Source organism: Pogoniulus pusillus, chromosome 24, assembly GCF_015220805.1.
Source record: "Pogoniulus pusillus isolate bPogPus1 chromosome 24, bPogPus1.pri, whole genome shotgun sequence".
NCBI classification, from domain to species: Eukaryota; Metazoa; Chordata; class Aves; order Piciformes; family Lybiidae; genus Pogoniulus; species Pogoniulus pusillus.
Window position 1 is genome coordinate 963286 of NC_087287.1, and position 23224 is coordinate 986509.

At 44.4% G+C, this 23224-nt stretch overlaps 1 protein-coding gene across 1 annotated transcript; it reads left to right on the forward strand.

The window, feature by feature from the left end:
• Window positions 1-16151: 16151 nt before the first annotated feature.
• FGF3 (fibroblast growth factor 3) lies at window positions 16152-22989 on the forward strand. The gene is made up of 3 exons (XM_064163930.1): window positions 16152-16597; window positions 18690-18793; window positions 22028-22989. Exons 1-3 carry the CDS (start codon window positions 16339-16341, stop codon window positions 22358-22360), a joined length of 696 nt encoding a protein of 231 aa, XP_064020000.1. The 5' UTR covers window positions 16152-16338; the 3' UTR covers window positions 22361-22989.
• The last annotated feature ends 235 nt before the right edge of the window (window positions 22990-23224 follow it).

The following is a 23224-nucleotide window of genomic DNA, read 5'->3' on the forward strand; positions in this document are numbered from 1 at the left end:
GGACACCTGAAACCATTCTGATGAGGATCCCTTGTGTACATTTGCTCATGAACCTCTAACCCACCGAGCAGCACTGGTGAATAGGAGTTTCTTCAATAGCAGGCATCAAAGTATGAATTGCACATTGCTGTTGTGTTGGTGAGATTAATTCATCAAAGGTTTTCAGAAGGAGTAGGAAATAAAGGAACCCACATCAAAGACATGTCTAGGTTGCTCTAAGGCAATTTACAAAACAAGAAAAGATTATGGAACAGTTGAGGATTAGAGGTTATCAAGTCTGCCTTACAATATCAGGTTGAAAAAAAAATGGCTTTAGTGGATGTCTGATTTGATAAGCATGTTCAAAAGAATATTTATTCTAAAAGATGTATCAGGTTATTGATAGAAAATATTTGCCTTCGATTTCAAGTTGGGACCATTCAAATTACAGAATGCACAAGTAAAGTAAAATACTTTTGCAAAGGCTTATGCCTGTGTCTTTGGAAATACACCCAGCAGGTCCAGACCTCTTTTTTACAGCCACCAGGCACTTGAGCACTAGCTTCTAAAAGTTAGACCTGGGGTGCTTAGGTTTAGAATACCAGATCTTCACTTCTGTGTTTTCATTCAAGAGGATCATATAGATCGAATCTAGCTTGGTTTTGAAAATTCCCAGGGTTAAATAGCCAAACACCCACAGCACTGGATGGCAGAAATCCCACACCTTCACTAACATGTTGTTCAGAATGTTTGTCTTTTGGGTTTTTTTCCCTCAAAAATATAATGATAAGGCAACACATTTCTGCAGTATCACCAAAGATGTGTTTGAGGTAGAAATAGGTCAAATTTGTGCTTTAGATGCACTTTAAAAGTCAATCAGTCATATTTATACCTCATAATTCATGTCAGATTTCTGCACGTTCATACTTCCGTGATCTGTTTTTACTCTTGGGATTTTTATGTGTATTATGTTGCAATTTGTCTTGAGTTTCTGGGGTTTGTGTCCTCAGCCCATCAGATCTTCCAAGAGGAAGTCAGGATTTGCTCTGAATATAAAACAGATTGTGAAACTTGACAAAGACCTCTGTGGAGCAGAGGTGTGAAGGTTACCTGACTGACTGGCTCACAAACCTCTGCGTAGCATGGGATACCTGCTGGATGCTACCCCAGCATTACAGAGTGCTCTTGCAAATATTCTTCCTCAGTTTAATAGCTGCCTCTACACTGTTAGCTTCTGGCAGCTCTAGTGCCTGCTTCTCACACTGGTGGTTACAAAGGAGAAGGTCTGATGGAATGCTGATTTTAGAAGCGTAGAGCTGACTGTAGGTAAACCCAGACACACCAGGCCTGTCACCCCCAGCTCACAATTTAGAGATCCCTCTCTGCCCGGGGAAGGTTACAAATAATCTGGGTGTTACTCTAAGAGCTACATCTGCACCTTTTTCCTGATTTATTTCTTTAGCTTCTTTAGAGCAATAGCCATGTGTGCTAAAAACCCTTGAATGTTAGCATTTAATCAGACATATCAAGAAATAGAAGGATTTTTCTTGTTCATTGTCTCCAGGAAAAAAATCTATTCATCTTGTCCACTGATTCCTAACCTTGCCATTTCTCCTGATACCACCAGAAGAGTATTGCTTCTCCCTTCTCCCTTCAGGTTAGAATGACTAAGAATTCATCTGAGGAGTACTAAATAAGGCTGAATTAGGACAGTTTACATCTAGGTTACAGGATTCGGAGCACTTTTTTTTTTCTTTTCTGCTCTTTGTTTAGCCTCTTTCATTTGTTAAGGGAGGCCTCTTTTTGATCTGGCTTTACCTTGTCAGTCCTTCATGTCCCACACGTGGACTTTTTTTTTTTTTTTTTTCATCTAGTGATGCTGGCAAAGAACTCTTAAAAAAAAAAAAGCTAGAGGGAGAGATTTGGGATTGTCATATAAAACCCCTGTTACTCAGTTTTCAATATCTCATTGAACTTCTCCCAGCTTTGATATTTTAAGTAGGTATCACAACAAAGGGAAAAGAAGTGACTGGAAAAGTAATGCAGTGTATTAGGGCTGTTAATGGGCCTGAAAGTCCCAAGAAAACTTGCTGAAAGAAGGATCGTTTCCCATGAGTACTATTTAATTTCTCTGAGAGGGCTTTCCTGGTGAATTAAAACTCTAAAGAGCACATTTAAGCAATGCAACTGCTATCTTAGCCTGTGCAACCCGCACAGAGACATTCACATCTGTTTTAAAAATCCTTTTGTTAAAAAGTCTATAGTAGAAAGATTTCTGGAGAATCTGTTTCTTCTTTTGCTCTGCTCTAGCATACTTGGGAAATGTGGAAAACTGAAACGCAAACCCAATCTTTTCCCACAAAGGTGGGGCAAGGTCTGCCCGGGCTGGATCAATGGCCCAGGGTCTATTGTATGAGGTTTAACAAGGCCAAGTGCTGGGTCCTTCACAGTTAGAGATGCAAAAAGCCTTTCCCTGCCCATGCTTTGGCCAGAGATGAGGCTGGCAGTAGCAAGGATGTAATCCCCACACCTTTGCCCTACTCTGCACCAGGACAGTTTCTTGTCTCACAAAGTCATCCTGTGTGAAACTCCTTTCTGGCAGAGCCAGAGAGAGATGGTTCAAACAGCCGTCTGTGCTGTGCTCCAGCACCTTGGATCCTAGGCAGGGCTTGACTTGTCTGGCTCAGCAGCAGATTCATGCTAGACACCAGATCTTATTGGCTTTGTCAGAGAAAGCCAATAATGATTTATTGCTGTCCTCTCCAGGTGCTATATTGTACTAAGAGGCTTGCATCTTTCCTGTGTCTTACTCTTTTGCCCGAAAGTGATAGGTTCTTCTTTCCTTATCAGCCCCTCCAATAAGTGCATAGTGGATTGAGCTGCTGCTATCCGAAATGGAAAAGTCACCAGGTCACATCTTCAGTGTGACCTTTAACATAATATAGCTTCTAATCACAGTTCTTCTATGAATCTTTTTGGTGCTGGATTTCTTCAGGAAAAAGGAGCAGAAATCATCAGTTTCAGGCTGACCCCCAACAAGTTCATTATCCAGAGGATGCAGTGGAAATGTGAAACCCTCTGAAATATTTTAGCCTTGTGCCATCTTTGGACTCTGTCAGCAATAACCACAGTACACAGAGACACGGAGAACATTCATACATTTGGACGCCACTGGAATCAGTGGGAATGCTCTAACTTCTCAGAAACTGCTTGTTTGTTGTGGCCAGGCTACAGCATGGTGTGTAATAGAGGGCTTCCACTGGTAACTGGAGAGCTGAACCCTGCAAAGGCCAGAGCCCCAGCTCGCTGCTGTGCAAGCACCTGGCCACACTGGGGCTGACGAACAGCCCTGCCATTATTCATCCTTGAAAACACTGTGCCAAAACACAATGCCCTGAAAAACTAACCACAACAAAGCCGCCAATGTAAGGCAACTTCATCTGTGTGTGCTGTCAGTTAGTGCTTAAGACAGAAGCTAGGGGCTGATCTCTCAGGCAAGGCCACAAAGAAGAAGAGCCTTTTTTTTCTGTTTGAAAAGACATTTCCTGGCAATGCAAAGCCTAGAATCATTTTTCTATTTTCCAAATGTCTGTCTAGATTATCTTTTCTTTTGAAAATGCTGCATCACCAAGTCTGAGAAATTCAGAAATTACAATTTCCTGTTGTTAGGTACTCCTCTTTTGTTCAAATGCACTTGTGGACAGCATGCACTTGTCGACAAATGCACTTGTGGAATTTGAACCCATTGTGAAATAAGTATTTATAGATTTTTTTTTACTGTTACATTTAAGAATATTGCAGTAATTTTTCAAAGCTTCATCTGAACCAGTCAGTGAAGATTTTTGTTTTTACTGTCTAGCCTCCCAGATACTAAGGACCACACTCGTATTCATGATTGAAGACAAAGAGGGCTGTATTAAAGCCTGAATTTAACAAGGAAGCACCCTTGTATGTATAGACAGGAGTCCTGTGGCCATATTGGGAATAATGGAAGGGGGCAACTGTGAATGGTTTAGCTGACTCTTGAGGACCTCTCTCTAGTTACAGGTTGTAACAGAAGATTTACTTTGCTGCCCGTGTTAGAGAGTTGATCTAGTCTGCCTTACACAATTGTTTATTCCCAAATAAGATATTTCAACCCTGTGGTCTTCAGAGTGCCCATTGAAAGCACTAATTAGTGATCGTTTAAAGTACTTGGGTAATGTTAACTCCAGCACACAGGGGATGCTCTTGAGTCTGACCCCTGCTCATTCCATTTCTTTTAGGAGCTTTGAAGACAATTGATTTTTGAAGACTGCAGCCTTTCCTTAAAATCGGGGACTAAAAGAGTGGGGACCTAATCTCGATTCAACCATTCATGCCATCTTTAAAGACATGTTTACTTTTTTCCTCCTGGATGTCAATTAATAGATTTTAAAGTCAGCAAATTAGCCCACTGTGAAAGAGTTTAGAACACAATTGCTTGTGGGCAGAAAATGCTAATTATAAATAATCAGGCTCAAAAAAAAAAAAAAGAAAAAGAAAAGGAAAGGAAAGGGGAAAAAAAAGGGAGATAGTTAAAAGTGAGTGCACCTTATGGGAACAGGTTAAAAAGGAAGGAGGGGGAACTTTTAAAGGAAGCTTTAAAGTACTATGTAGAGTTCTGTGGGGAACTCTCCAGTCCAGTTGATATGAAGGTAACTTGGAGCTGACTTTCACACGCACTGGGTCAAATGCAAGCTGTAGTTTCCCTTCAAATGGAAAAAAAAAGAAAACCATTTTAAGGTAGACTCTGAAGTATACTGGCTGGGGAGGGAAAAAACACAAAAAGTCTGAGGTAGCCACAAAAATATCTGGAGCAGAGGATGATGAACGAACTTCTTCCTGCAATCTTTCAACACCATCTCCTTGCAGTGGCGGCAGTTGTAGTCACAGTTGTATATTTGCCTCTGTAGAATTTTGGTTATCAGCTCTCCCAACCGTAGCTGCAGCAGTGCAGCAGTGTGTGTGTGTGTGTGTGTGTGTTAGCAGCAGTGCTGTCACCACATACCCCAGCAGCAGCATTTGTATTAGCTCTACTTGTTCTCGGAGATAGCTCAGACGATCTGGCCCAGCCTTATATCAAGACAAGGAACCCCATGAAATCCCCTAAACCCTCACCCTGTTCCAAACTTACTAATTTTCATTACAGACACTTTCCTGTTGGGTCAAAAATATGCTATACACAAATAGGAAAGGAGTCACAAAGATTTACTTGAAGGCTAAGCTCAAGTGAGAAAATACTAAGCAACAGCAACAATAACAACAACAAAAATGTGATCATGAACTGTCCTTGAAGTAGACCTGCAAGACCAGATGAGAAGAGATCCTGGGAATGATGGAGCCCCCATCCTTTTTCTGGAGACATTATTTTTTGACAGTGGCTTTAGCACTGCAGCCATGAGTAGAGGACACTTTCTGACAGCTCTTCCCAAAGATCTCAGTGTCAAAAGGTGTCCAGTGGTTTCCTAGAGATACCTGGAATTTGAAGTTAAGAAGTAAGGAGAGGTTCAGGAAGTAATTTTCCAAATCAAAGGAGCCGTTCAATACAATCACAAGAGGCTGATCAACTGCTCACCAGTGACCAGGATTTTTTCATACCCTGAACACAAGGAAATTCTAACAGGAGTGTGTCACATGTGGACAACACATACCAGCAAGTTCTTCCAACCCAGGAGAACCAACTGGTGAGATTCTGCTCTGATGCTTTGGGGACTGGGACTTCTGAACATGAAGCTGTTCTCAGCTCAGCTTTCAAAAAACATCTAATGCTTCATTGTCAAGAAGTAGAAGCATTTGTAAAGAACATTTTAGCCTCCATTTTTTAGTATGTTTGAATTTTATTAGGACATCAGCACAATGAATTAAAGCTGAGATTTGGTAATAGTTTCTTCTAACATTTATAACAAGCTCTTAGACATCTTCTTTCCTTTTCATTTCAGAGAATACATGCTGTTAAATAAAACAGACCTTCTCTGTGAAGGAATCAATAGGGTAACACTTGGGAAAAAAAGAAATTATACACTCTAAAGCAAACAGTTCTGCAGAGTTAGCTTGAATTTGCTAAAGCAATGACTGTTGCTTGTATCAGTCGGTGTGGCAGGGAAATAGAAGCTTTCAACTTTCAGCTATAAAGTGTAATTTAAACATTTCTTTTGTGCACTGTGCCACCAAGTCATTAATGCGTGCTTGACAGCAGGTTTGAATGCACTTTCTTCTTTCATCACTGCTGTAGCTTTGTTTTCTCCAAAGGTCTATGTGTCTTCTTTCAGTCATTTTAAACAGAAGAGAGGGATGTGTTAAATTTCCTTTCTCTAAGTACTAAACGTTTGCCATTGCATTTTAGCCTACAAATAATAGTGGTGAGGTATTTTGATAAGAGGCAGTATATTTACTGAGTAAGCAGGGCTGCTGCTGTGGAAAGAGGGCAGGAGGCTGACACGTGGTAAGAGTTGGGAGCAGATAGATGGTAAACAGAAATGCACCTATGGTGCTGCTAATCTGAGTTCATCACAGATGACAGGGGTTCTGCCTTTAAAATAACAGACAAAGCAGGACTCAGGGGGAGCAGCACCAGCCTAATAGCTGCACTGTAAGCGACCAAGCAAAGGGCTCGATATCTCTAATACCACAGTGTGATATAAACACGTCCTTGGTAAGTCATTGCCAAGCACGAAATCACTCTAAAACTGCTACATAATATCTGTTTTAAAGTTCAGGTGATGAGGAATCCAAAAATTTAAAACTGGAAGGAAACTCACCCAGGGCTCCAGCTGTGCATTGGAAAGGCTTCAGATAGCCCATTAATTAAATACTCCAATGTCTGTTCACAATAGGATTAATATCATTCACATCAGAGAATACCTATTATGCTTCTTTAGTTTATGCTTAAGCAGCTGTCCAATTAAAAGGATTCGATCTCCTACAAAGCTTGTATCTGCACATAGCACTGCTCACTATGCAGTAACGCCTGTGTATCTGAGGGCTAACATGCCATGCAATTATGATCTGCAGGGTGTTGTCCTTTGATTGGCGTTTTAAATCCTCTGGTTCCTTATGATCACGGCTCCGTAATCGAGCACTCCTCGGTTCTACAGGTCAGTGAAAGGGTTAAAAATTCTCTATCTCTATCTTGATCTTTGCTGAAATGGTGTATGGGAACGAAATGGTTGCCAATTTGTTTGCAATGCATTCTGACTGTACGGGAGTTCTTTTTTGCCTGACAGGCAGGTGAGATCAAAGTGGTGCAGGACAAAAGGGGCTCAGCAGTGATTTGTCAGGGGACGAAAGGCAGTCCTGTCTGGGAAAGTGGCTGTAGCCCAGAACGAGCCTTCAGATCACTAACACACTAAAGAAATCATGGCATGAGAAAAAGTACAGCAAAAAAGGTTCAAAGGTCAGTTTTATTTGGTTTGGATTATTGGTGCCTCCCTTTAAACCAAAGAGCAAGAAGGGGGAAAAAAGAACAGGCTAATAACCTTTGTTATTGTCCAGAGGGGAAAAAAAAAAAAAACAAAAAAAAACTCTTTTGTACACATTGCTTGGGGATTGTCTGTAATTAAAATGCTGTTGTTAGATCCAGGACCTGATCCTGCAAAGTTTTACTCATGTGAGTAATTCTCCATTGCATGAATAGTCCTGTGGGGTTGCTCACGTGAATAAAGATTACTTTCATGACAAAGAGTTTGCAAGTTCAGGCACCACATTTGGTCAGGGGATGCAGGTGTGTGTCTGTCTTTGTGTCTGCTCAGAGGTGGGTGCCCTTCTCTCTAAGCAAAGATTAGATTTTAGTGAGTGACTCGAAAAAAAATTATGTACTTGAAAACTCAAGACCAAAGACAAAGCAAATAAACAAATCTATAACTGCAGTTTGCTTCTGTAAAACTCAGGTGATTATGAAACCTGATGTGTGTCTGACAGTTGCTTCTCAGATTTACTTCAGAGGAGCTCTGTGAATGACCATCTGCTGCAAACCTCTCCCAGCAGTCATTATTTTCTGAGTGTTATTGAGCAAAGAGTGCCTTGGTTAAGGATATAAGGAGATGGCCCCATTTAACTGGTTGAAGGTGCTAGTCACATAGATTGTGTCCAGCTCATGTGGACAGTGACAGTCTCCTCTATCTGAGGAGGAGGCCCCCGCACAGCTGGCTGGAATGGAGGACACTTGCTATGACATACCCTACCAATAAGCAGTAGAGAAGGCATGGGCTGTGCTCAGAACAGCCAAATAATTGAGTCTGAAATGTTTACTTTATTTTTTATATAGATTTTTAAATTAAATAACTGGATTGCCTTGGAGAGGTTCATAGTAGCAAAGAAGGTCCTTTGGAAAAAGCAGTTCTCAGAGAACCGGTTCCACAAAATGTGCCAGCGCCTTTAAAATGGGCCAAAGGAAAAACTCTAGTCTGAATGTACCCACCTGAAAAACGTCCTCTGTAAATCCCACATTTATGGGATGCTTCTACTCCTCTGCTGGGAGTATTCAAATGTAATGGGGGAAAAAACCCTCTGCGATTACTGATCAGATATCCCATCTTGAGTGAGAAGGCAAGATCTAGTTTTCCAGTGAGAAAAATTGCTGGAAGAAAATAGTTAAAGTGAGGTGAGATGTGGCATTAAGAGTCAGAAATGGATGACATGAAATTGGCCTAGTTCTGACATTCTGAGTTTATGAGCTTAAGCTACTTAACCTCTAGGGAGAATGAAACAGCTAGCAGAGTAGTAATGAGAAAAAATATCCATTACAAACTAACCTGTGGCTGGCAGCAGGTGGGATTTGCCTGCAGATGTTGGCAATAGAAAGGTTCCACATATGCTATGCTTACAATGCCACTTCAGTGAGAACCACTAGCTCAGGCATCACCTACAACGGGTGACTAAGACCAGGTTGCTGTAGTTGGCAGTGCTGCAGTTGTGCAGGCCAAAGGGCAGGAAAGAAATTACCACTTTTGTTGATCCGAGTGTGTCTCTTTGCCACTAAGAAGCCCTTTTCAGTAAGAGAATATTCCACTGGGGATAATAATTACTGATTTAAACCAGAGGCTGCAAGTAGCAAGGAAGGGGTTAGAGGTTTTCCCTTATGGCCTTGCAACAGCAGCTGTGTCCCAGGCAGTTCTAAGCCCATTTCTGTGTTGTTATCGGTTGCAAATTATGTCTAGATCTTCGCTCCAAGATTCTTCAGGAAACATATTTTCTTTATCTTGGTTTCTAATTTGGATCATCGCTTCCATCAAAGTTTTCTGGGGACGGAAGAAGTGGAAGTCTGTCTCAGATGAGAAAGGACGCTGAGATAACACACTATTAAATTATTAAACCTCCCTCTTTATGTTACAGGTGAAAAATATACCTTCAGATCCAGCAGCTCTGACAGCCTTACCCACTTGTCAAATTGGGTTGAAACAGGAGAGCCAAGTTCTCTTGATCTACCCAATACTTTCTTAGATGCACTTAGATATGGGATGTCTAGAATGTGGTATTGGTTGTTTGATTAATAATGGAATTAATTAAATTATTATGAAAACAAGGATTTCTTAAAGGGTGCAGAGAAGAGGAGGGACAGAGGAATTGAAGGCACATTTGCTACATGGGGCAACCAAGTGACAGGACAGGACTCTGGTGCCAGAGCCCTCTGCCCTGCATGAGAACAAGTGCCAAAGGGGAGAGGGCAGTCAGGAGCAAGGCAGCAGGGGCTGCTGAGGCTGCAGTAGAAGCCATCAGAGAGGGTTTGATACCCAGACACCAAGCACCCCAGGGAGGGATGCTGAAACGTTATGCAAAAAGGAACTCAGTGGGGTGGCATCTCAAATGACAGCTGTGCTGCTAGGTCCAGCTACTCCTCAGGAAGGATACTGTGAGCTCTACCTTCAGACATCAATCTAAAAGTAACCTTACATTTCCCAGAGGAAGGTAGAGGGATGCAGCTGTGCAAAGAGCTTAATTCCTCCTTGTTTGCACTGCTGGTCAGTAGTACAACTCCTGCTTCCCCAAAATAGGGGAAAAAATGTGGAGAAGTGTCATACACATTTTTTCTCAGCAGACAGTGTCTTCTAGGGAGTTCCAGATCTAGCAAGAGAGACTTTCAGGCCCTCCCTAGAAAGGGAGTCTGTGGGAAGGGTCTATATCTGCACATTATCAAGTGGACACCATTTTTCTTCCGGCTTAGGTGAACCCCACAGGCTGGTTCCACATTCTCCTTGACTGTGGGCCTCCTGGGTGACCACAGCAGAGAGATGGAGCTGAGAAAATTAACACTGATTTCAGGCCAAGCCTCTCTGGGCTCCTCAGGACCACTCTGTGTCCTGAGTGCCTCGTACCTGCCTAACAAATGGGATAGAGATGTCACTGCCAAAGCCTGAAAGTCAGTAGCCAGAGGCCATAGTGATGTTGGGTCTAAGTGATAAACTGAGAACTGTACTTGGGACACTCAGGAGTTAGTTATTGCTCTATCTTGTTTTCCATCCAGGCCCTGAGAGGTAGATGCAGGGAGTACAGCAGAAGTTCCTTGTAAGTTGTTCCTTCTTCACGCTGCACGTTTTTTTCTCACCCTTGTTGTGCTGGGTGCCCACATGTACCTGTGCAGGTGTGTGTGGGGGAATATAAATGTCATCATTCCTCTATGCACTGGTGACAAATGCCAGGTATTTTTATCCCTTCCCTTGAGGCAAAGAGGAATTACATTGTAATTCCTCTAAGGTTTGTATAGAGAATGTTTGTATTCTATTCATTCTCTACATTATCTTTTCAAGTTTGAAAGTGGCAAAACCTCTCATTGCCTGTTATTCCCTGATATTATAGATGGAATTCCAAGATACATTGCAGTGTGACCACTATAGGACAACAGAGACCTACAACTGGGATTTTTGGGGAAGATCCCGGGCATATGATGTACTGAAGTGGTCTTCTTGAAAAACAGAAAAGTTACTGATCTTTGGTCTGGAGGGGATAGTTCCTGGCAGTATTTTATGTCTTCCAGGGACATATGCCCATGCACGTGGCATTTCCCTAAGGCAGCTTCTTCCAGTTTTCATCCTTGGTGCTTTGGCAGCCCCAGGCACAGACCTAGGCCTGACCCCTCTGCCTTGTCATCTGATTTTGTAAAGTGTTGATTCAACCACAGCTTGGAGAGAGAGAGAGATCTTTTATGTTCAGGTAACCCAATTCCCAGAGATTTGCAGGACTGAGTGAGATTGTAACAAGCCTCTGATTGTGAAAGTAACAGGGGGGATGACTTCTAAAAGTAGTAAGAGATTTATCTGAACAGCAGGTCCTTCAGGCACTAAGCACAATTACATTGTGGCTATGGGCCAGATACTTCTCTCAGGTGCACCACAAGTCTCTCTGAAGCTAAAGAACCGCTTTGAAGCCGATCTCAATATACATGCTGAATTACCAGAAAGAGGGGCAAAGTTCTTCTGAGAGCTCAGGCTGTTAAGTGATGATCGAGATATCAAAGGTGTGAAGCAGGCACACAAATCTAGTCCCCAAGCTATCAACAAATTATGGCCCTATTGTTTTTACACTCCCCCTCTCCTCTTCTAGCCATCTCCATATCCTTTGTGCTGAGTTATTTTCATGGCTGCACTTGGCAGCTCAGTGTCGCTCTGAATATGCCTATTGTGGCACGGTTTGAGCCTGCCGCAAATCTGCACAAGCCATGTGACAGTCACCCAAGCAGCACCACCGCACACATTTCGGTCCTGTTACAGTTCTTCTACTGTTTCCTTTGTTGCTTCCGCTGAAAGGAGTAAGAGAGACTCGAAATCTTTGTTTAATATTGCTGCATTCATTGTTTTCAATATTTTCATTCACTAAACCATTAAGAGATTATCTGAGAACAAGGGGAAAAATATTTTTTTTCTAGTAATAAATCGGGCCTGATCCAAATTCACTGGCATTAAAGACAAGGCTCTTAGTGAATTCCACAGACTGAATAAAGGATTAGGCTCAGTCCTCAGCCAGAGAAACTCTTGCCAATTTCAGTCGAAATTTCCTGGAGTAAGAAACTTGGGCATTTGCATCCTGATGTCAGCATTATAATGATGGTGATGGCGATTATAATATGACTGTACGTATAGGAAATTAATTAGCAGATTCCATTAAGTCAGTAAGCCACACGTGCTTTTAACCTAAACGGAGAACTTGAATACTTCTAAATCAATGTACTGTCTGAAGTGCAAGGTAGCAGTAGCTCTCGTTATATGTATAGAACGAACAGCGTCACCCTAAATCTGAAGACCTCAGATTGTTTGTCCACAAAGAACAAAAAGTGGCTGTAAACATGAGACATATTTCATCTGAACAGATAAAAGGCGTAATTACGACATACCTGTTATGCATTTATCCTTTAGAGATTTTTTTTTTCCCTATCTATTTTCTTTGAAATTACATAAATCTAATTTTCTCCACCTGAAAAGGCAACCTGAACCTCGGAAGCTATGAATTCACTCCCTGGAGCTTTCCTCCTCCCTTCTCCCTTCCTCCTGCTCTCTGGGAGTTGATGGTGTACAATACAACACACAGCCTTGCCTACACCTATAGAGCAGGACAAGGCGATGCTGTGTGGTCTGGAAAGTCATTTAAACAAGATTATATTGCTCACGGGGTGCAGAACAGCCCGCTAAGAACTCACAAAGAACCAAAACATATAGCTGAATAAAACCAATTGAATGTTAGAAGCTCTTCCCGGTAGCAGCAGGTGTGAGGGCACTGCACCGGGCAGCGGTGCTCACCAGATGACATTAGCACATTGCAAACAAACACCCCGCAGCCGCCGAGGCTCTGTTTTCTTTGAGACCTTCCCACGGTCCGCATCGCAGCCAGGATGGATTTTTAATTGGTGAAGGAGGATATTTTTTTTTCCTTTTTCTGCTAGGGGCTCCACCCACAGCCTCGGTATTTATTGCTCTACAAATTGTAACTTCCCCATGGCTGGAGTAACGAGGCCGCTCGTAAATCAGCGTCGGGAGAGCTGCTGCCTTGGACCGCGCACTGAGATGGGCTCCTGAGCCACAGCAGCACCGAGGCAAAAACTGTGATTGTGAAGTCTAGTACAGGTTATAGTTTGGGGAGTTTAAGTGTCCGTGTGCGAGGGGCTTGCAAGCTGTTGTGGGGTTTCCTCCCACTGTTTATTGTCATTCAATACTTCAGTAGAAATATGCAATGCTTCGTCATCAAGATCTCAGAGGCACATGTCCCAGTATATTGCCCTCCACCGAGTGCATTGTGTGCCTGCAGCGTACACACTGTCAGGATAAAAACATCTGTCCCGAGTGCTCACTGACTTGCAGGAGGAATGCTGATTGGAGGCTTATCCGAAAGAAGAGTTAGGAATATTCCATCAACAAGATGAAGCGTAAGGAATAATAGCTACCTAACACGTTCCGTTTAAAATCACACGTTTCCAGCGAATTAGCAGATCATTATCGGCTGTAATACTGATTCTGCTACGCACGGGCCAGAGCCCATTCTCCGCTCTGAACTAAGTAACAGATTCGAACTGCTCTCCCTGATTATTACTTCGGGGCTACAAGGAGCTTTCGGGCATAATTAAAAATATTTCCAGAAAGAATCGGTAGACCACATCTGACGTCCCACCCCCTGTTAGAATCAGACCACATCAAAGGGACCCTTTTTGTTTTCAGAAATGGTCACCAGACAACTTAAAATATACAAGAGCGAGCTTATGTTTTATTGTGTGGATGTCTGACTAGAGCAAAACGACTTAAGGCTGATTGCCATTCAGTGCTGCACCGAGCGAGCCAAGGTAGCTGCAGCCCTTTGATATTTCCGTGGAGGTCTCATTCATTTCATTTGAAAGGGAACCGTTAATGATAGACCTTTAAGTGGTCCCCTCCCTAATAACTAGAACACACATCGCTTGGGAAGCCTGTCTGTGGCAGATGCCCAGGGTGGAAAGATTTGGAGATGATGGTGCTAATTATGAAAATGTGATCAAGATGGAAGCAATTTGAGAAAAAGTCATTAACGTGTTACTCTTCCACCCACTAGTCTTTGGGGTTTATTATTGCGGTCGGGGCGGGGGGGGGGGGGGGAAGGGAACTTGCGGGATTGCCCTTTTTTTTTTTTTTTTTCCCCCTTCAGAGCAGTAATTAAAAATACCCTGCGAACTCAAAATTACAGTGTCATCTGCACGTCTACAGGGCGATGCACTGGGCTCGGGGAGAGACCTGGGAGTTGTTTGGAAGAAATCGTTCTGATTTCCGAAATTAATTGTGTTTTACCCTTAATTCGCAAGATGTCGGGGAAAGCATCTTTCAGGACAGCCGAGGCATGCTCGGAGATGCGCTTCTCTGCTACCGCTTTTGTCTTGTAGCTCATCAAGTGCTAAGAGTCCTCACGACACTATTTACGGCACATCTCTGAGAGGTAATTTTTTCAGAGGAGGTTTTTCTTTTCCGACACTGCAAGTCTGGGGTCCTGCACGTTGATATTTTCCTATCTGTGCCTAGACACAGCGCTTTCCAACCATTTACTTTTCTTAAACTCGACGACCCCCTGGGAGTGGCTTTGCGGAGGATCAGCAATAAAGAATTAATTGTACAAACGTTTATCATCCCCAGATCAGACTCTTCTTGTGAGGCTGGAGCTTAACTTGTGGGGAAGAAAAGAAGGAGGAAGGGTGGCAATGGCAGAGAGGGGTGCTTGTGGGTTTTTTATCTGTTTCCTTTTGTTCCAGACGACTATATAATGAAAACGCGTGTAGCCTTGGAGAACTACTAAATATTAAGGAAAGCTTAAAATAGGGAGTAGCTTTCGGGATCATTTCGTACTCCTGCCGTTCCTTATTTCCTCACTAATAAAAGCTTCTCTCTCTCTCTCTCTCTCTCTCTCTTTTTTTTTTTTTTAATTTTATTTCAAGATATCTTTAAGCTTTTCGTACTCTACACAGGAATATTTCACTGGTCTTGTACACCAATTCTGAAAAAAAAAATAGATTGATCAAGGTCAACCACTTAAATTCTGACATGTCTCACTTCAAAGGTGTATTTATGTGCCCTTCGAGCACATTAATACTAATTATCTCTCAAACACTTCCCCAAAACTCCTACTGCCTGTTTCAGATGCAAATCTAATTAACGAGCCGCCTTTGAGTGACACTGAGGAACGGAGCAATTCCGGGAGCTGTTGGACCCTTTGCCTTCTTTTCGATGTATTTATAGGTAGCTTCATGAGATTTTGAAAGCGTTGGCGGCGGTGTGAAGCTACAGGGTAGCGAGTGCAGATCTGCTGTAGCTAATGAGACTTCCCAGACACCAGAGCTAGGGAAAAGGATTAGCTCCAGCTTCTTGCTAATACGTTCAGGGGCGGGCATCGGAACACTCGCGGGCCCGACTTTGTCTAAGTTAATTTAAAAATTACTAAATCGTGAAAGACCTCTCTAAATAATGCGTGTGAACTGATTGGTTTACTAATAACTGTTTGCTTTCGACACGGCGAACAAAGCGAGGGGACACACACACACATGCTGAAGAAACCCTGACGCCTGAGTGAAAGCCATTAAAACGTGCTCGCCCCCCTTCAGCCTCCCCCAGGACCCGCACCCCCTTTCTTACGCGTCTGCGCTCAACACGCGTACTTTCAAAAGCCACCACCCGAAGACGTTTGCTTCGAGCATCACACACACACAGCACCGCTACCCCGACCCCCCTGTTGCCCCCGGGCTAAGCGGTGGTGCCCAGCGGAGGGTCCGCGGCTGCTCCGCGCTTCTCCACGGGGCCGGGGCGGGCGCAGCCAGCCCCCAGTGCGGGGGTGTGCGGGTGTGTGGTGTGGCGGGGAGCGATGCTGTGTAATTTTATCCACGCTGCACTCTGGGAGTTCACACGAGACTGATACCTTTTGCCTCCTCTGCTTTGTATCAATTGGTCGCAGATCAGGCTATTGTTGCAGGAAGCTGCTTTTATTTCTATGCTCCGTCGATCAACTATTTCCCTCACAGTCTCTTGCCGAAATTCAGTGGGTGTCTCTCTCTCCCTTTCTCTCTCTCTTCCTCCTCCTTCCTGCCTGTCTGTCTGTCTCTCCTGCATGCCGTCTGTCTAGCTGGAAACCCAAGGAGAAGGCTGATCACGGCAGCTCCATCTAATACAAACAGCTGGGACTCTTCGGTGGCCTTTGCTGATGTCTATTGATTTAAGTAAATCTGGGACAGATAAAAGGGCCAGATCGAGGCTGATAAAAACTTGCCGATGTTTCACTGCTCGATGCAGTGCGTACTCTGCAACTTTGGAGGGCTGCTAGCAAGACGGCTTTAATGGGACCCCTGGTGTCATTCGCTCCAAGCCTCCATCTCCCCGGCAGACTAAGCGCTGCGGCCATCATGCCACAATGGTTATAATTTGGATCTTGTTCCTGAGTTTGTTGCAGGAGCCGTGGTCCCCTGGGCGGGCCGCTGGGGTGCCCGAGGCCGCCGGAACCTCCCCGAGCGACCCCCGTCTGCGGCGGGATGCGGGGGGCCGAGGCGGCGTCTACGAGCACCTCGGGGGAGCGCCCAGGCGCAGGAAACTCTACTGTGCCACCAAGTACCACCTCCAGATCCACCCCAACGGCAAGATCAACGGCACCCTGGAGAAAAACAGCGTCTTCAGTGAGTACTGGGCACACCTTTCCCCGTCCAGCTTCCCCCGGGGCTGACTGTATTGGGGAGGGGGGGGGGGGGAGGGTGTCTCTCGCCCGGACCAATTGCGTCCTGCTCCAGCATCCGCGGGCAGTCGGCGGCGGCTGCTGGGACCGTGCCGGACGGGGCGGTGGCGAGGCCGCTCATGCCTTTCCGCCTGCCCTGCTCTGCCTGGGGTCGGAGTCGCTGCACGGTGTCCGGAGCTGCTTGGTGGGGTCCTGGTCACTCCCAGCTGACAGGACCTTCTCTCCCTCCCATCTCTGTGGTCGGCGAGACCTCGCCTTGGCATATCGAGGGGGGCCCCTCTGACTCTGCCGGACCCCGCGGCTCCCTTTCCGCACCCTCGCACCCTCCGGCTCCCACACCGGACCCGGGAGCTGCCGGGCTCGATGAGGTAACCTCCTCTGCCCCCAAGGCCGAGGAATCCGGAGCGTGTCCTACAGGGTGCGGTGACCTGCCTGGCGGTGGAGGGACTCAGTTCTCCCAGGGCGGAGTCGGATTCCCAAATCCCAAGCTGTCCCCGACGGGGACCTGGAACCTGCCTTGCGCAGCTCGTCTGACCTGTCACTTGCTCCACCGAGGGCTTCTCACGCCAGCCCTGCCCTGTCGGCTGGGCAGCCGTGCCCTCACATCACGCAGGGGCTGAATCCCTCTGCCCGACGGGCTGGCAGGCTGCCGCCCTCGCCTCCCTTGTCCTGCCCCAGCTTGTCTCCTGCTGGGGACGTGAGCTTCCACGGGCTAAACCACATATGTCCCCTTTGACATGTGTCGGGGATCGGCGGCAATTAAGATGAAACGGGATATGTCGAGAGTGTGGAGGTCTGTGCGAGGGCGGCGGGAGGGAAGAGAGCGGGGCTCAGCTCTGCCGCTGCCCCGGGAGGGTCCCGGGCGCCCCCGCAGCCAGCCTGGCCCCGGCAGCGGACACAGCCCGGCCTCTGTCCTGGCCCCACTACCTCAGGAAATGTAAATCCCGACTGATGATGGCACACAGAGATAGGGAGACCTCAGGGATCATTTTGAAGTCCACAAAGGAAAACCACTATTTCCTAGAGGAAAACCTCCTCGCTATCAAAGCCTGGAGGAGGCATCCTTCAGCAGTGAATCGATGCCTGATTCAAACCAGCTGTACCAAACCACCCCAGCTTTTCCAAACACGATCAGGCTAGCAACCCAGTTCTGCAAAGGGGACAGACCTCTGGCACTGCTTTTATCATTGCCAAAATACAACCATGAATTTGTGTGTGCAAGGGTCACCTCTAGTTTCCAAACACTCGTTAGAGAAATACTGAGCCATCAGGTCACAGCTAGAGAATGAAGAGTCAGCTAGAGAGATCTGCACATACAACCCAGTATCTCCTGAGCCATTTGTGCCTACGTCAGCATCTTGGCACCTTTGGCTGGACATAAACATTTTGGCAGGTATTGTGCTAACCTTGCCAGTGGCAATCTTCTTGTGTTTGAGACCTTATGTCTGATGGCCTGAAATTCTCCTCCCTTTTAATTTGGCTTGGGCAGTCATGTTGCCCTTGTCTGGAGGGCTACACTGACTTCTTAAATGACGAGTTCTTTCCACGATTATATACATGGCTCTAAATGCAGCTGACTTGTTCTGGTTTACCCTCTGGAGACCTCAGCGAGGGCTTTGTCCTGAAATGGACAGCTTTGTGACTGGTTTCAGTAAGTCAAGAGCTCTTGTGTTCCTAAGCATTAAGGGGGATTTAAACTTTATATATATATATATATATATATATATATATACACATATAGGATTAAGCCAGCCTCTAGTTCAGCGTCAGATCTTTCTCAGTTTTGAAACAATTCAATCTCAATCAGATATCGAGGGTTTTATTGCAAGTTTATCTCAAACAATTCCCACATCGTGGTCGTTTCATGTGGATTCAAATAACAGCCAAGTTTCACTCACACGACTGCATGACGATTTGGATGTGAAGTAATGATAGCTGCGAAATCACACCCTGCATGTAAGTGGACATTGAAACGTCTCAGAAAATTCCCCGCGGTGGGGAGCAACAAGATATCTCATCATCTTTTCTCTTTCTAGGTATTCTTGAAATAACTGCTGTTGATGTTGGAATCGTTGCCATCAAGGGCTTGTTTTCTGGCAGATACCTGGCCATGAATAAAAGAGGCAGACTTTATGCATCAGTAAGTTTTACTTAAGCCTGATGTATGCCTGTCATTTTCTATCTCCTCTTCCAGCGCGGACCACTGATTTCTTAGAAATAAATGTTTAGGAGAAAAGATTAATGTTGTAACAGATTTCTGCCTGGAACTCCAGGATTTTTTTTTGACAACCAAAAAGCAGCCTTGTACCAGTGCAAAGAAGATGTTCCCTTGCTTTGCTACTGTCAGCCCAGCCAAAACCAAAAGAATGTATTTGGCAAAGGTATTTCACACAGCCAAAGACCAGGGCAGTTGAGTGCATTGAACCAGCCTTTGCAGTCCATCTCTATTCAAAATTATCCATATCTTCATCTGATGTAGATCTTGGACGCTAGTAGAGGACATATGTGTCAGACAGGGTATACAGAAGCAACTAAACATCTCTGTTACTGGAAAGCAGCCTACTGATGGGAGTTTCTTTGCACAGAGTATTTGGTTAGGCAGGGAAAGAATTCACGGGTACTAAAAGGCAGCAAAGGAAGCAGTGAGAAGGTGCAAGAAGATAAAATTGAAAATAAATACCTTATTCTACTCCTTTGACCCCTTTTTACATTTACTTTTCTGATCTTTGAGGTCAAATCTGAGCTCTACTGACATTACTGGGAGCCTTGTCTTTCCAGCCCAGCCAATATTTCCTCTCAGTGAACAAAATGCTTTAGCTTTGACTTCTTGGCACACTAAGGTGATTCTGCCTCTGTGTGCACTATGTGAATTATCTGCCTACTTGAGTTTCTTCCATTGTCTTTGATTACATCACTAGCAATCTTGAGATCTCTTGCTGTGTAACAGCCATACAGGGCAGCTTCCCCCAGAATCCTGTGGCATGGAAACAGATTTGGTGAGGGTAAGGCATGGCTACATGAAACTGGCTTCCTCCAATCAGTCATTCTATATAATTCAGTTGATTTTAACAGCGTGATATGTGAGCTTTACCCTGTGTGAATCCAGCTTAGGTAATACAATCAACTCTGTTGCCTCCCTGGTTTAATGTATTTTCCTCCACCTTTTCAAAAGTCTTCTGGTACTGTTCAGAACCTAGCTTCTATCATGTGTCTTCTGTGATGCAAAGACTGATTACTGGCCCTGTTTGTAATGATGATGGCTCTCTGCTGCTGCAGAGAAGCAGATCACAACTTTGGAAAAGGAAAATGCAGCTAAAGTGGAACAAGGACGTATGAGTTCTGCTGTGTCAGAGCTATGTCTGGCTACTTCTGTGCTTTCAGTTCATATTCTGATTTAAATGGGCATTTGCTTCAATGAAGCTCCTCCATCAGCTCAGATAAAGAGTCTGCCCCAAAGAAATTAATTGGAGGAATGAATTTTCAAGTTCTTTACCATCTTTCTTTCTTTCTTGTTTGAAATAGTTGGGGGTTTCTTCCCTCCAGATTAATCTAACTGAATTAAAATAAGATTCAACACATTATGATCAAAACCCTCTTGTCTTAGACAGGATAAAAGCCTAGAGCAGGACTGCACAGAGAGTCCTTTTCTCTTGGACTTTCCTTTTTAGTTTGAGGAGCATCAGGCTATCCTGAAGTTTGTTCAGCTGTCGCATGCCAAGAAATAACAGCCATGAAATGTTTCTGTGCCACTAGAAAAGATAAGTTTTGCTGTTCCAGCTCAAGTTTGAGGGAGACTGTTCCAGACTCATATTTCAGAAGGGGCAATCCAGGAAAAGCCTTCCAGCTTTTTTTACTGAAGAAGTGAGATCTGAGAGCTCAGTTTAGGAGAAACGTCCTGAGTTTCCTTGCCTAGAAAAAAACTCTCCAAAAGCTTTAGTGATGTTATTGCTCCAGGAACCTGTGCAAGGGCCCTATTTCAAATAAGATTAGACTTCTCTGGGGATAATTGCCTAGGGAGTGTTTTATGAAGTAGCATTGGAATAACTCTGTTATCCCTTGCTTCACCAGATTTCCCCATGTCTATAAAATGAGTTTGTTGATTCTGCAGGATTCCTTTGTATCTTTGGCAGATTGGGATAATCCTCTAAGCTTATCCTCTGTCATAAACCATCTACGACCAAAACTAAGGCAGTCAGCACAACAAATCTACCTACATATGGTAGTTGCATGGGCTCCTGCAAGGCATCATGAGAAGACTGTGTCCTTGCAAGGAAGGGAACTTCCGTTTTACATCTGCAAAGCAGAGACATGTGGAGTCTTTTAAAATCTTGTTGAATGCCTATCAGCATTTCTGGGCAGTGAACAGCATTAAAAGCATGTTGTTAATGGAGCTTATGGCTTTTTTTTTGGTCTCAGCTTGGCTACCTGGGCCCTTTCCATGTCCTCAAGAGAGGTGATGTGAAATAAAAAACCTCAGTAAAGACCATGGTAGCAGTTCCCCTCTGCCTTATACATATCAGACACTGAAACCTTAACTACACAGCTACAGCAAAGATGATTTTGTGGGCAAGAAAAGGCATACAGTGTGGGAGATCCTTTACTCCTCTCAGGGAGGAAGAAGGACTTCCTTGCACCAGGTTTTTGCATGGTTTTCTCTCAGTTGAGGACCAGATAAAAAAGCAGCAAGGTCTGACAGATGATGTAAAGTATGAGCACCCAGAATGGATGTGTATCCTCCCTGCCAGCTGGTGACAAAGGAACAGCCTAGCATTTTGGAGAAACACACTGCTGGCCAGGGGGACTTCCACTTGGTATGGCAGCAACCAAGAAGCTTCATAAAGACATCGTATACTGATCAGCTATCTGCTCAACTACAAACCAGAGGTAATAGACTGCAAGTGTGTCTAACGACTAAGACACCAATTAAAGAATCACATTTTACATTAAACTGTAGGATTCTCTATTTTCAATAGATGTCAAAGTTTGATAGACAGCAGTTAAATCACCTATCCAGTTTGCAGGCAGATTCTGATCCATAAGAGTGAAAAGTACAAATTCACAGCAGAGCTATTCATTCCTATCCAAGGCCATTTTCCTGTTTTCATACTGTTTTCTGACCTGTTCTGTCTTTGATCCACAGAGCTTGCTCACCCTGCTAACAGGGAGCACCTTGCTGCACAGCAACTCAGGCTCAGCACTTCTCTTCTGCTTGCCTTTTGTGGCACCAGCCTGAGTTTTTCCCACCACACGTGTTGCTGTCCTTATCTTAAAGCCCAAGGGAGGGTTGCTTAAGACTGTAGGGCAATCTTTTTGAGGTAGGAGAGAGCTATTACCTGTGCAGTCTTTCTCAAACGTTGTCATGTTTTCTTTACAGGAAAATTATAATGCAGAATGTGAGTTTGTGGAGAGGATCCATGAACTGGGTTACAACACCTATGCGTCCCGCTTCTACCGGACCGTACCCAACAGAGCCGGCACCAAGCGCAAAGCCAGTGCAGAGAGACTCTGGTATGTCTCAGTCAATGGGAAAGGACGACCCAGAAGGGGCTTTAAAACTCGCAGGACACAGAAATCATCCCTCTTCCTGCCCAGAGTGTTGGATAACAAAGACCATGAAATGGTCCGACTGTTCCACACGAATGTGAAATACCGAGAGAGTCTCCTGAAGCCCCCAAGCAAGAACCAGCGAAGAAGGAGAGGACGCTGATGGGGGTGGGGGAGCTTGGATAGGGGATGGAAATGACTGAGAGTCTTCAAATTGCTACTAAAAGAACTAACAGCTGTGATTGTACGACAGGCATTAACACGGGCGTGTCTTATACACTGCATGGTAGAACTGGAGGTCACATCACTTACTTTTAGCTATTGTAGAGTCGTTATCTGTGGTAAAAGAGATGTGAGCTGAAATAAGGCACGTTCCAATGTAAATTAGTTGGGTGTAATGATTTTGTCAATGACTGTCATATTTTCTTTTCTAAGAAAAAATCGAAAGCTCTTTTTCATTGCTAGTATTTTCATTGACACTTGCCACAGGGTGTTACCTCAGTGACCCTGTCCTCCCAGAGCCTATCCATCATTTATACTTACCAATCGTTTGTCCACAGAGAAGGTAGAGCACTGTCATGGCTCTTTTGGCAGTTCCATGTGAAAAGCTACATTGCTATTTTTATGGAATACAGGAGATAGAAAAGTGGTTTATTTTTTGACTTACATATATTTATTTTTACTTTGCAATCATCCAGTATGGTACTTTTCCCAAGACCAGTGAAATCTTAGCTGCTTCAAACATTTCAGTGGACACACATGTTGCTAGAATACTCTTGAATTCAATTAAAAACCTGAAACATTTGTCCTTGTCATTCAGATAAGTGAATGTTGGTGAAGTGCCATTTGCATTGGCCAGGCTTGAGCAATATCTGCTTGTTTAACAGCTGATGCATCTTTTCCTAAAACAGGACCCTAAGGTGATGCAGGAGCTGAGTTTGTAATGTGAACTGAACTTGCGATATAGGAAAATTCAGCATTGGGGATGAGAGTCGTGAACAGGTACTTTTGTTTAGCTAAGTTTTCT

Coding starts and splice junctions, on each gene's coding strand:
- FGF3 (XM_064163930.1), top strand. CDS start 16,339: ATGGTTATAATTTGGATCTTGTTCCTGAGTTTGTTGCAGGAGCCGTGG. Junction 16,598..18,689: donor GGAGAAAAACAGCGTCTTCA/GTGAGTACTGGG, acceptor TTCTCTTTCTAG/GTATTCTTGAAATAACTGCT. Junction 18,794..22,027: donor GAGGCAGACTTTATGCATCA/GTAAGTTTTACT, acceptor TTTTCTTTACAG/GAAAATTATAATGCAGAATG.